The 14141-nt window shown below is 41.1% G+C and overlaps 1 protein-coding gene across 1 annotated transcript; it reads right to left on the reverse strand.

Moving 5' to 3' along the window:
* Positions 1 to 4508: 4508 nt before the first annotated feature.
* LOC127115875 (uncharacterized) lies at positions 4509 to 6143 on the reverse strand (the record flags this gene model as incomplete). The annotated part of the gene is made up of 1 exon (XM_051047299.1): positions 4509 to 6143. A coding segment is annotated over exon 1 (1635 nt), but the record flags the coding sequence as incomplete, so codon positions are not given.
* Positions 6144 to 14141: the final 7998 nt, after the last annotated feature.

A 14141-nucleotide genomic window follows, 5' to 3' on the forward strand; every position in this document is an offset into this window, starting at 1 on the left:
AGTAAATATGCAATCAAGGGTGTCACATGACTACTTCACACCATAATAATTGTCATGCTCTTTATTTAATCAAAATAACATTTTTGCATAATTCGCAGCGGATAGAAATCAAATCAACCAATCAAAACATATAATATATTACATGTAAATTGGTTCACAACCAACAATAAAACAATTAAAGACATCCCGTCCCGATGTTACATCTATCAGAGCATGACCCACTAAGGAGACTACACTAGACTCCAAGCACTAGCTTCTACTCAATCACTGCTCGTTACCTGAAAAATAGTTGTAAGGGTGAGTTCCTCAATTGATATAATAAGCATTATAAAATATCATGCAATGTTAAGTAATTTAACACGTTTCATCACCCAAATCAGATTACACATTCAGCAACGGCAATATCAACTCAATCATACTCAACATCAACACAACACACAACACACAACACACATATAATACTGGAATACATCCATTCATATTATATTCCATACAACAAACCAACAGAATGCAACTCTAATGAGACTCGACTCGTCATGCATGTGGTACCATTCGGAGTAAAACTCCCAACTTAAAATTTGCCAATTTAACGAGGCATCAAGGCATAAGCCTTCAACTTTCAACTTTTGCCAATCCAGGCCAACGTGGTGTGAGCAAAGCTCCGACTTAATGCATATGGATTTACATGACATACACGACTTAAAATTTCGACAACATGATAATGATAGCAACACAACAATGGTTTCAACATAAGCAACTTATAATCAACTTTGGCTCACCAAGCCTACAACTCAGTATCCTTAACAACTTTCCGTACACGGAACAACTCAGCAACATACTTGTATCGACACTTCATAACATAAACTCAACAAAATTACTCATCACAATTAACGATAATATCACCCGACTCACCCCGACGAATTCCATTAAATTCTGAGCAAAATTCGATTTATCACTTTTCCAACAGTGTTAACCGGTTAACGGCCTGGGTTAACCGGTTAACGCAGGACAAAACACGTTTTCTGGCCATTTACAACAGTGTTAACCGGTTAACGCCCTGGTTTAACCGGTTAACGCAGACAGAACAACAATTTTCACAAATTACAACAGTGTTAACCGGTTAACACCCTGGGTTAACCGGTTAACGCAAGACAGAAAGCTGTTCCTGCGCTAACACGAAGCAGAATGCAGAATTCTCCGCATTTTCCGCCGTTGGAGGACTTCCGGACCTCCGATTCCAATTCCGTAAGAAGCGATACGTTCGGAAAATCACAATACACTCAAATACAGATTTAAGTACAACTTTAACACACTTATCCAACATAATTTCTCAGCATTCAACATCCCCAATTAGGGTCAAATCAACGGTTTATCACTACCCATTACATGTTAATCTATAATACCCATTAAACAATGATAAACCCCCCTTACCTGATTAATCCGGCAAATCTTTGAGCTCCAAGCTTTTCTCTTCTCCAACCTTTGCCCTTGCTCTTCCTCTTTGCCCTTTCTCCACTTTCCACTTTTCAGCCGCTTCTCTGTTTCACGTAGAACTCTTTTTTCCAAATGGGATTCCTTTTCCTTATTTCACACTTATATAATTTTCCAATTTATATTATTATCCCAATAATAATAATTCGATAATTCCAAAAATAATAATAATAATAATAATCCAATTATCTAATTAAATTAATAAATATATTATTAACTTAATTTAATAATTATCGTATTATTATCGGGGTGTTACAACTCTCCCCTACTAAAAGAGTTTTCGTCCTCGAAAACATACCTCAAGCGAACAACTCCGGATAAGACTCCTTCATCTGAGTCTCCAGTTCCCAAGTCACGTTGCCACCTGCTGGTCCTCCCCAAGCTACCTTCACCAAGGCAATCTCTTTACCCCGCAACTGCTTCAACTCTCAATCCTCGATCCTCATAGGTGATGTTTCAACAGTCAGGTTATCTCTCACCTGTACATCATCCATTTGGACTACATGCGACGGATCAGGAATGTACCTTCTCAACTGAGACACATGAAAAACTCCATGCAAATTCGCAAGTGACGGCGGTAAAGCGATACGATGGGCTACCTCTCCTATCCTCTCTAGAATCTGATAAGGACCAATAAATCGAGGTGTCAACTTCCTTGACCTCAAAGCTCGACCAACCCCAGTTATCGGAGTAACACGAAGAAACACATGATCTCCCTCTTGAAACTCAAGTGACTTCCTCCTCTTATCATGATAACTCTTCTGACGACTCTGAGCAACTCTCATCTTCTCCTGAATCATCTTAATCTTTTTCGTAGTTTGTTGAACAATCTCCGGTCCAACCGCAGCACTCTCACCGGACTCATACCAACATAAAGGTGTCCGACATCTTCTACCATACAAAGCTTCAAACGGCGCCATACCAATGCTCGAATGAAAACTATTGTTGTAGGTAAACTCAATCAAAGGTACATAACAATCCCAAGTACCTCCCTTTTCCAAAACACAAGCTCTCAAAAGATCCTCTAATGACTGAATCGTCCTCTCAGTCTGACCATCAGTCTGCGGATGATATGCAGAACTCAATCTCAGCTTAGTTCCCAAAGCCCTCTGCAAACCTTCCCAGAACTTCGATGTAAATCTAGGATCTCTGTCCGAAACAATACTCGACGGAATACCATGCAAACTTACAATCTTCTCAATATACAACTCAGCTAGTCTCTCTAACGGATAATCCATTCTAATCGGAATGAAATGAGCCGATTTCGTCAATCTATCAACAATCACCCAAATAGCTTCAAAACTCTTACTTGTCCTCGGTAAACCAGAAACAAAATCCATACTGATACTATCCCACTTCCACTCTGGAATAGCCAACGGTTGCATTAGCCCAGACGGCTTCTGATGCTCAATCTTTGACTTCTGACAAGTTAGGCACGCATACACAAAACGAGCCACATCTTCTTTCATTCCGGGCCACCAAAATATTTTCTTTAAATCCTGATACATTTTAGTAGCTCCTGGATGAATACTCAAACTGCTTCTATGACCCTCTTCTAGAATGCTTCTTTTCAAAATCGCATCATCAGGAATACAAATTCTTTCCCCCAATTTCAACACACCTCTCGCATCAATCTTAAAGTCACTCTTCTCTGATTGACCACAACGATTAAGGATATCTACTAATTTCACATCCAATTTCTGTGCCTCTCGGATACTATCCATAAAATCATTATTAATCTTTAGCATTCCTAGCATTACACTCTGCGGGGTTACTTCGCAAACCAAACTCATATCACGAAATTGCTCAATTAATTCCAACTCCTTAATCATCATTGCTGACACATGCAAGGTCTTTCTACTTAAGGCATCGGCCACAACATTTGCTTTTCCTGGATGATAATTCAACCCGAAATCATAATCCTTAAGCAATTCTAACCACCTACGTTGTCTCATGTTCAGCTCTTTCTGATCAAATAGATACTTTAAACTTTTATGATCGCTGAAAACTTCAAATCTGGAACCATAAAGGTAATGCCTCCAGATTTTTAGCACAAACACCACAGCAGCAAGTTCAAGATCATGCGTAGGATAGTTCTTTTCATGAATTCTTAACTGTCGCGACGCATAAGCAATTACTTTATTATTTTGCATGAGCACACCTCCTAAACCCATCAATGAAGCATCACAGTAGATTATAAACGGTTCCTCCGGATTTGGCAGAGTCAAAACCGGCGCCGACGTCAATCTCCTTTTTAATTCATTAAAACTTTCTTCGCACTGAACATCCCACACGAAAGCTTTACCTTTACCAGTTAATTTAGTTAACGGAAGTGCTAACTCAGAAAATCCTTCAATAAACCTTCTATAATATCCAGCTAATCCCAAAAAGCTTCTAATTTCGGTAGCCGACTTAGGGGTCTCCCATTGCAAAACAGCTTCGACCTTGGAAGGATCTACAGCAATACCTTTTCCTGAAATTACATGGCCGAGAAAACTGACTTCTCTTAACCAAAACTCACACTTGGACAGCTTCGCATACAATTTCTTATCTTTCAAAACATCCAACACTAATCTCAAATGTTCCTTGTGCTCTTCTTCGGACTTAGAGTAAATCAAAATATCATCAATAAATACTACCACAAAATGATCCAGATAAGTATGGAAAATACGATTCATGTATTCCATAAATACTCCCGGCGCATTAGTCACACCGAAAGGCATCACAGAATACTCATAATGTCCATACCGAGTTCTGAACGCTGTCTTCTGGATGTCTTCATCTTTCACCTTGATCTGATGATAGCCCGATCTCAAATCAATTTTACTGAACACACAAGCACCCACTAATTGATCCATCAAATCATCTATTCTCGGTAGTGGATACTTATTCTTGATCGTTACTTTATTCAATTGTTTATAATCAATACAAAGCCTCATACTACCATCTTTCTTCTTTACTAGCAACACTGGAGCTCCCCACGGTGACACACTTGGTCTTATAAACTTCTTCTCAAGTAAGTCTTCCAATTGCTTCTTTAATTCATACAATTCCGATGCCGACATTCTATACGGTGCCATCGAAATAGGCCTAGTACCAGGTACCAGATCAATAGTAAATTCAACTTCCCTCTCTGGCGGCACACTAGGAATTTCATCAGGAAAAACTTCAGGGAATTCTTTCACCATTAACAGTTCCTCAATCTTAGCTTTACTCTCAACCGACAACGTCGCCATCAAAGAAAGCATCTGAGCTCCCTCTTTCATCAATTTTCGCAATTCTCCGAAAGGTAATAAGTCAACTCCTTCCTCTTCAGGAGTGGAAAACCTTACCGACTTATGATGACAATTTATATGAACATAATTATACTCTAACCAGTTCATACCAAGAATTACATCCATCCCATCCAACGGCAAACATACTAAATCAACATAGAAATCTCTATCGAAGATCGACAAAGGACATTTTAAACATACCAAAGAAGTAGTTATTGATCCCTTAGCTGGGGTCTCAACAATCAATTCACCATCCAAAGCGGACAATTTTAAACCCAGTCTTCGAGCACAGTTAGCAGAAATAAAACAGTGTGTAGCACCGGTATCAATAATAGTAATTAAAGGAGTACCATTTATGAAACATGTACCTCGGATAAGTCTGTCCTCACTGGAGGTTTGAGTTCCGGTCAATGCGAACACCTTTCCAGTTTGAGATTTCTTTGGCTTCTGACACTGACTTCCAATATGCCCTTCTTCGCCACAATTAAAACAAATTATTTCCTTGTGCTTGCAATCAGCTATTGCATGGCCAGTCTTACCACAGCGAAAACACCTCTTTACTTCAACAGTGCATACATTACTCTTATGACCAGCCTGACCACATTTGAAACAAACTATACCAGCAGGATCACCTCCCCTACTAGTCCTCTGAGCCGGAGCAGCTCCTTGTTTCCCTTTTCCCACTGGAGCATCATACGGCTTGCCACGATTTTGATGTTGCTTGCCCCTGCGGTCACTGACAATCTTGTAATGAGCATTATTGTCTTCTTCAAATATCCTGCAGCTATCAACCAATTCAGTAAAAATGCGTATCTTCTGATACCCAACAGCCTTCTTAATTTCAGAGCGCAGTCCGTTCTCAAACTTGATGCACTTTGAAAATTCAGCACCAGCACCGGTGTAATGAGGATAAAATTTGGACAGCTCCACAAATTTTGCAGCATAATCAGTGACAGACATGTTTCCTTGCTTCAGTTCAAGGAACTCAATTTCTTTCTTACCACGGACATCCTCCGGATAATACTTTCTCATGAATTCCCTACGGAATACATCCCAAGTAATGACTTCACCTGCCACGGTCAACCTCTCGTGAGTCTCTAGCCACCAGTCATCAGCTTCGATTGCTAGCATGTGAGTACCATACCGAACCTTCTGAGCTGGAGTGCAATCCATAACACGGAAGATTCTCTCGATCTCTTTCAACCATCCCAAGGCTGCATCTGGATCATGCTTCCCTTTAAACACCGGCGGATTCTCTCTTTGAAAAGTCGCCAAGCTACGTGATCCAGCATCTCCACCAGCATTTGGCAAGTGCTGCACAGCTTGTGCCATCGCTTGCATTGCGGCAGCCATTGCAGCGTCATTCCTTCCAGCCATTTCAACTTATCACCACAACACAACTTAAAAGTTAGATTAGTAACAATACACAATTGTTAGACAGTAACGACACGACAACTGGCCGGACAGACCAACCTGCTCTGATACCACTAATGTAACACCCTTCTAAAATACCCCGAGTATATAATTAAAATAACAACATATCAATCAGAGTAAATATGCAATCAAGGGTGTCACATGACTACTTCACACCATAATAATTGTCATGCTCTTTATTTAATCAAAATAACATTTTTGCATAATTCGCAGCGGATAGAAATCAAATCAACCAATCAAAACATATAATATATTACATGTAAATTGGTTCACAACCAACAATAAAACAATTAAAGACATCCCGTCCCGATGTTACATCTATCAGAGCATGACCCACTAAGGAGACTACACTAGACTCCAAGCACTAGCTTCTACTCAATCACTGCTCGTTACCTGAAAAATAGTTGTAAGGGTGAGTTCCTCAATTGATATAATAAGCATTATAAAATATCATGCAATGTTAAGTAATTTAACACGTTTCATCACCCAAATCAGATTACACATTCAGCAACGGCAATATCAACTCAATCATACTCAACATCAACACAACACACAACACACAACACACATATAATACTGGAATACATCCATTCATATTATATTCCATACAACAAACCAACAGAATGCAACTCTAATGAGACTCGACTCGTCATGCATGTGGTACCATTCGGAGTAAAACTCCCAACTTAAAATTTGCCAATTTAACGAGGCATCAAGGCATAAGCCTTCAACTTTCAACTTTTGCCAATCCAGGCCAACGTGGTGTGAGCAAAGCTCCGACTTAATGCATATGGATTTACATGACATACACGACTTAAAATTTCGACAACATGATAATGATAGCAACACAACAATGGTTTCAACATAAGCAACTTATAATCAACTTTGGCTCACCAAGCCTACAACTCAGTATCCTTAACAACTTTCCGTACACGGAACAACTCAGCAACATACTTGTATCGACACTTCATAACATAAACTCAACAAAATTACTCATCACAATTAACGATAATATCACCCGACTCACCCCGACGAATTCCATTAAATTCTGAGCAAAATTCGATTTATCACTTTTCCAACAGTGTTAACCGGTTAACGGCCTGGGTTAACCGGTTAACGCAGGACAAAACACGCTTTCTGGCCATTTACAACAGTGTTAACCGGTTAACGCCCTGGGTTAACCGGTTAACGCAGACAGAACAACAATTTTCACAAATTACAACAGTGTTAACCGGTTAACACCCTGGGTTAACCGGTTAACGCAAGACAGAAAGCTGTTCCTGCGCTAACACGAAGCAGAATGCAGAATTCTCCGCATTTTCCGCCGTTGGAGGACTTCCGGACCTCCGATTCCAATTCCGTAAGAAGCGATACGTTCGGAAAATCACAATACACTCAAATACAGATTTAAGTACAACTTTAACACACTTATCCAACATAATTTCTCAGCATTCAACATCCCCAATTAGGGTCAAATCAACGGTTTATCACTACCCATTACATGTTAATCTATAATACCCATTAAACGACGATAAACCCCCCTTACCTGATTAATCCGGCAAATCTTTGAGCTCCAAGCTTTTCTCTTCTCCAACCTTTGCCCTTGCTCTTCCTCTTTGCCCTTTCTCCACTTTCCACTTTTCAGCCGCTTCTCTGTTTCACGTAGAACTCTTTTTTCCAAATGGGATTCCTTTTCCTTATTTCACACTTATATAATTTTCCAATTTATATTATTATCCCAATAATAATAATTCGATAATTCCAAAAATAATAATAATAATAATAATCCAATTATCTAATTAAATTAATAAATATATTATTAACTTAATTTAATAATTATCGTATTATTATCGGGGTGTTACATCATACGCTTCTGATATATCTGCCCATGACAAACAGCCGCCAGTCTCTTCTCATCAATCAAATTTATCTGATCGAGTCGAGTCTGAATCCATTCATCCTCATTCAAGTCTGCCTCCTTCATGATTCTTAGAGAGGGAATCTGAACTTCCACTGGTAAAACGGCTTCCATCCCGTAGACTAAAGAGAAAGGAGTTGCCCCTGTCGAAGTTCGTACTGAAGTGCGATAACCATGAAGAGCAAGTGGTAACATCTCATGCCAGTCTTTGTATGTTACTGTCATCTTTTGTATAATCTTCTTAATATTCTTATTAGCAGCCTCCACGGCGCCGTTCATCTTTGGCCAGTACGGAGAAGAGTTATGGTGTTTTATTTTGAACTGCGTGCAGAGTTCAGTAATCATCTTGTTGTTCAAATTAGTGCCATTATCAGTGATAACTCTTTCAGGGATGCCGTATCGACAGATGAGATTATTCTTGATGAATCGTGCCACCACATTCCTGGTAACAGAAGCGAATGAGGATGCTTCTACCCACTTTGTAAAGTAATCAATAGCAACAAGGATGAAACGATGTCCGTTAGAAGCGGTAGGTTTAATCTCTCCAATCATATCAATGCCCCACATTGCAAAGGGCCAAGGGGCTGTCAACACGTTTAATGGAGCAGGAGGCACATGTACTTTATCCGCATAGATCTGGCACTTGTGACACGTTCTGGCATGATGGTGGCAATCAGCTTCCATGGTAGACCAATAATACCCTGATCTCAGAATCTTCTTGGCCATCGTATGTCCGCTAGCATGAGTCCCAAAAATACCGTCGTGTATGTCTTCCATAATCTTTTCCGCTTCCTTTTTGTCCACACAGCGAAGCAAAGTTGAATCATGATTACGTTTATATAATACTCCATTACTCAAAAAGAATTTAGCGGAGAACTTCCTCAGAAATTTTCTGTCATTGACGGATGCCCCTTCAGGGTATTCCCGAGTTTCTAAATATCTTTTTACTTCGTGGAACCAAGGTTTCTCCTCTGCCCCCTCGGTATTAAGTTCATAACAATATGCTGGTTCATCTAATCGTTCAATGGTGATCATGGGAGCCTCATTGTCCCATCTGACTCTGAACATAGAGGACATGGTAGCCAATGCATCTGTCAACTGATTCTCTTCTCGTGGAATATGTTCGAATGTAATCTCTTCAAAGTACGGGATTAATGTTAGCACCCGCTCTCGATAAGGGATGAGATTCGGATGTCTAGTGTCCCATTCTCCTTTGATCTGACTGATCACTAATGCTGAGTCTCCGTATACACTCAAAAGCTTGATTCTTAGGTCTATAGCAGCTCTGAGTCCCAAAATACATGCTTCATACTCAGCCATATTATTGGTGCAATCAAAACATAGTCTAGCGGTGAAAGGCGTATGGCAACCCTTGGGAGAGATGATTACAACACCAACATCATTGCCCAATGCATTAGAAGATCCGTCAAAAACCATAGTCCACCGGGATCCCAGTTCGGGTCCTTCATCCGGTCCGGGTTCTTCATAATCAGTAACAAGCATGACATCCTCATCTGGGAACTCAAAATTCATAGATTGATAATCATCTACTGCTTGATGAGCCAAATGATCAGCTAGCACGCTTCCTTTGATTGCTTTCTGGGTAGTATACTGGATATCATACTCTGTTAAAATCATCTGCCATCTTGCTATTCTTCCGGAGAGGGCAGGATTCTCAAATATGTATTTGATAGGGTCCATCCTAGAAATCAATAAAGTGGTATGATTCAACATATACTGTCTTAGTCGGCGAGCAGCCCAGGCCAAAGCACAACAAGTTCTCTCGAGCAGTGAGTATCTTGTTTCACCGTCGGTAAACTTTTTGCTAAGGTAGTATATGGCATGCTCTTTTCGACCAGACTCGTCATGTTGCCCCAGCACACACCCCATTGAATTTTCTAACATGGTTAAATACATAATTAGAGGTCTTCCTTCAACTGGTGGCATCAGAATTGGAGGTTCTTGGAGGTACTTCTTGATTTTGTCAAAAGCTTCTTGACATTCATCATTCCATATCATCTCTTGATTTTTCCTCAGTAACTTGAAGATGGGTTTGCAGGTAGCGGTCAAATGGGAGATAAACCGGGCAATGTAATTCAAACGTCCCAAGAAACCTCTGACTTCTTTATCTGTACGGGGAACTGGCATTTCCTGAATAGCTCTCACCTTAGCCGGGTCAACCTCAATTCCCTTACCACTGACAATAAATCCCAAGAGTTTACCGGATCTTACTCCAAAGGTGCATTTGTTCGGGTTCAATCTCAACTTGTACCTCTTCAACCTCTCAAACAGTTTGTATAAATGATCGAGATGTTCTTCTTCAGTATGAGATCTGGCTATCATGTCATCCACATATACCTCTATTTCATGATGGATCATATCATGGAACAAAACCACCATAGCACGCTGGTACGTTGCCCCTGCATTCTTTAGACCGAATGGCATTACTTTGTAACAGAAAGTGCCCCATTGCGTCACGAACGTAGTTTTCTCCCTGTCCTCAGGCGCCATCTTAATCTGGTTATAACCTGAGAATCCATCCATGAACGAGAATACCTTGTGTTGAGCGGTGTTATCTACCAGAACATCAATGTGCGGGAGTGGAAAGTCGTCTTTGGGACTCGCTTTATTCAAATCTCTGTAATCTACACACATTCGCACCTTACCATCCTTCTTTGGCACTGGCACCACATTAGTAACCCATTGAGGATAAGAAGTAACAGCCAGAAAACCTGCATCAAATTGTTTCATAACCTCGGCTTTGATTTTCTCAGACATTTCAGGACGCATGCGACGAACCTTTTGCTTAACAGGACGACAATCTTCCTTCATTGACAGACGATGCACTACTATATTAGTATCCAGTCCTGGCATGTCTTCATAAGACCAAGCGAAAATCTCTACATAGTCATGTAACATCTGAATCAATCTTCCTTTGACACTGTTTTCCAAGCCTGCTCCTATTTTGACTTCTTTCTTGTCCACTTCGGTACCCAGATTTACAGTTTCAATTGGTTCTTCATGCGGCTGTATAGTCTTTTCTTCTTGCAGTAACAGTCTAGCAAGTTCTCCAGGTACTTCACAATCTTCCTCACTTCCATCCTCAGCTTGGTAGATCGGATTTTCAAAGTCATAATGAACAGTAGTAGAACTATTATCAACAGGATCCAGAGTGGGTATGGATCTGCAATTTGTTACGTGAGTGTGTGTAAGAAAACATAGCTTGTTTGGAAGATGACAGGAAAGATAAAGAGCGCAACATTTGAATGCAAAAAGTCCATTGATTTATTGAATGCGAATATGCTTATGAAAATGACAAGACCCTTAACAAATTAGCTATTGTGCCCCGGGCATAGACACAACGCCTTAAGAAGTTCAATTGTAAAAATTAAAAATTGCAACACTAAAATAGACAATAACAATTACTCCTGACTAAAAGAAATCGGGATAGTGTCTTCAGCCTTCCAATTATTGAGCCCGTCACCAATTGTTGGGTAGACCCAGCTATCCAGGTCGCAATCGCTGTCAGCATCCTCTATAGCATTAACCTGATCTTTGACTATCTTCTCAGAGTTAAACCCCAGGCCAAATTTATCAGACTTGTATGGCACGTTGATTAGTTGACCCCAGCCAGTACGACTACCATCTTCAACCACGGCTTGAGCGTCCTTCAGAGAAATCATAGCAGGAGGAGCACGAATAACCTTGGGCACACAGGAAGTTGGCTTAAGGACAGGACTAGTCGGAGGAACTACTTCAAATGATTGAGAAGGAGTCTCAAAGAATTCACCATCCATCTCGATGTATCTGAAGGCATGCACAGTACTGACAATGTATTCTTCTTCTCCACACACGGTGACAATCTTGCCTTCTATTGGATACCTCAGCTTTTGATGGAGGGACGAAGCTACAGCACTTGCCCCATGAATCCAAGGGCGTCCCAGCAAGCAGGAATAGGCAGGACGAATGTTCATTACGTGAAAGGTAGTGTTAAAGACTTGAGGTCCTATTTTGATAGGGAGCACTACTTCGCCACAGACAACACTTTTCGCACCATCGTAAGCACGCACCACAATGTCACTAGGCTTCAGTTCAATGCTCTTGCAGTCAAGTTTATCGAGCACGACTTTCGGTAGCACATTCAAAGAAGAGCCGTTATCGATCAGCACATGAGACAGAGTGATCCCCTTACACTCAACGGAGATATGCAGAGCTTTATTGTGATTCTTTCCGACTGGTGTCAGGTCAGTATCAGAAAAGCCTAGGCCATTGTCAACAGTCAGGTTGGTAACATAGTTTTCAAACTGATCGGCGGATGTCTCCTGGGGTACATGAGCGGTCTTCAGGAATTTTATCAATGCATTGGCATGAGATTCAGAAGATAACAATAAGGATAACATTGAAATTTTAGACGGAGTATGCCCCAGTTGTTCTACCACGTCAAAATCGCTCTTACGGATGATTTTCAGCACTTCTTCCATTTCTTGTTTGGCAACATCTTCGGTAGTAACTTCGACCGGTGTCTCTGACTGAGAAGGGTTGATTGGTTCCTTTCCTCGGGTTTCAAGGACGGGAGGTGAGATTTCTGGAGAGAAGATCCTTCCACTTCGAGTAATTTTACTAGTCCCAACAATGCCACTAGGATTAACAGCATTATCCACTTGCTTCACGCCATGGACGTAAACATCACCTCCATAATTCCACGGAATGGCTTTGTTTGAGGAATACGGTACTGGGCCAGGTGCAATAATGATTAAGGGAGCTACCTTGGGCTCAGCGGTAATCTTCACAGGTGCCCTAGTAGCGGTAATCTTCACTGGAACTTTGGACCTAGCAATCACAGATATCTCTTCAATAGGGTTCTCCGCCTTGGAAATCTTTTCGAAGAGAATTGTACGATCATCCATCAGCCGTTGAATACCCTTCCTCAACTTCAAGCAATCATTGGGTCGGAGTATGCAGAGATCGCAATTTTCAGGACAACCTGGAAATAAACCAGCTTGTACTAAATTCTTCTTGATGATCAGGAGAGGAGATGCTAAGTCAGTTACATTAGAAATGTGAGAATAGTCATCCACAGCATTAACAATTTTGTCATGATTAGGCATAGGTGCAGTGATGACGTTAGGAGTCTCCGGAGGCTCAAATTCAATTTCTCCAGCTTCGATCATATCCTGCACCTTATTCTTCAATGACCAGCAATCGTTTGTATCATGCCCGGGGCTATCGGAGTGATATGCACACCTGGCATTGGGATTATAACGAGAAGAAGTAGTGTTGGGTTTCGTAGGAGGATCTCTGAGGGTGATCAAATTTGCCTTTAGCATTCCCTGCAGTGCCTGTGCCAAGGTCATATTGATCCTGGTAAACTGCCTTCTTGGCTTGTCTTGTTTGGGCTGGAAGTTTTGAGATGGCGGTGCTACAATCGTAACCGCTCCAATGGTATGATCACGATTCTTCTTGTTACGACCCTTTTGACCGTACACAGCATTTGATTCATTCCTCCCCTGATAGGACCTTTTGGTGCTTGCAGAGGTAGCCGCCTGTATCTTTCCACTTCGGATGCCGCTTTCAACACGTTCACCTGTCAATATAAGTTCAGTGAAACCTGATGAAGAACTTCCCAGTAGATGGCTGTAGAATGGGCCAGTCAGTGTGCCCATGAACATGTCCACTAATTCTCGGTCAGCCATAGGGGGTTTGACTCTGCCAGCCAAATCTCTCCATTTTTGAGCGTATTCTTTGAAGCTTTCTTTGGATCCCATAGTCATATTCTGCAACTGTAGCCGAGTAGGCGCTAGTTCAGAGTTGTACTGGTACTGTTTATAGAAAGCTGTTGCTATATCAGTCCAGGTGTGGATGTCAGAGCTCTCAAGCTGATAATACCATTCCAACTGTGTGCCAGACAGACTCTCTTGGAAGAAATGGATCCATAGCTTTCTATCAGTGGTATGCGGCTGAATCTTTCTCACATAAGCTCTCAGATGCATCTGAGGACAAGACGCACCATCGTACTTAGTGAA

This window comes from Lathyrus oleraceus, chromosome 1 (genome assembly GCF_024323335.1).
Source record: "Lathyrus oleraceus cultivar Zhongwan6 chromosome 1, CAAS_Psat_ZW6_1.0, whole genome shotgun sequence".
In the NCBI taxonomy this organism is placed as follows: domain Eukaryota; kingdom Viridiplantae; phylum Streptophyta; class Magnoliopsida; order Fabales; family Fabaceae; genus Lathyrus; species Lathyrus oleraceus.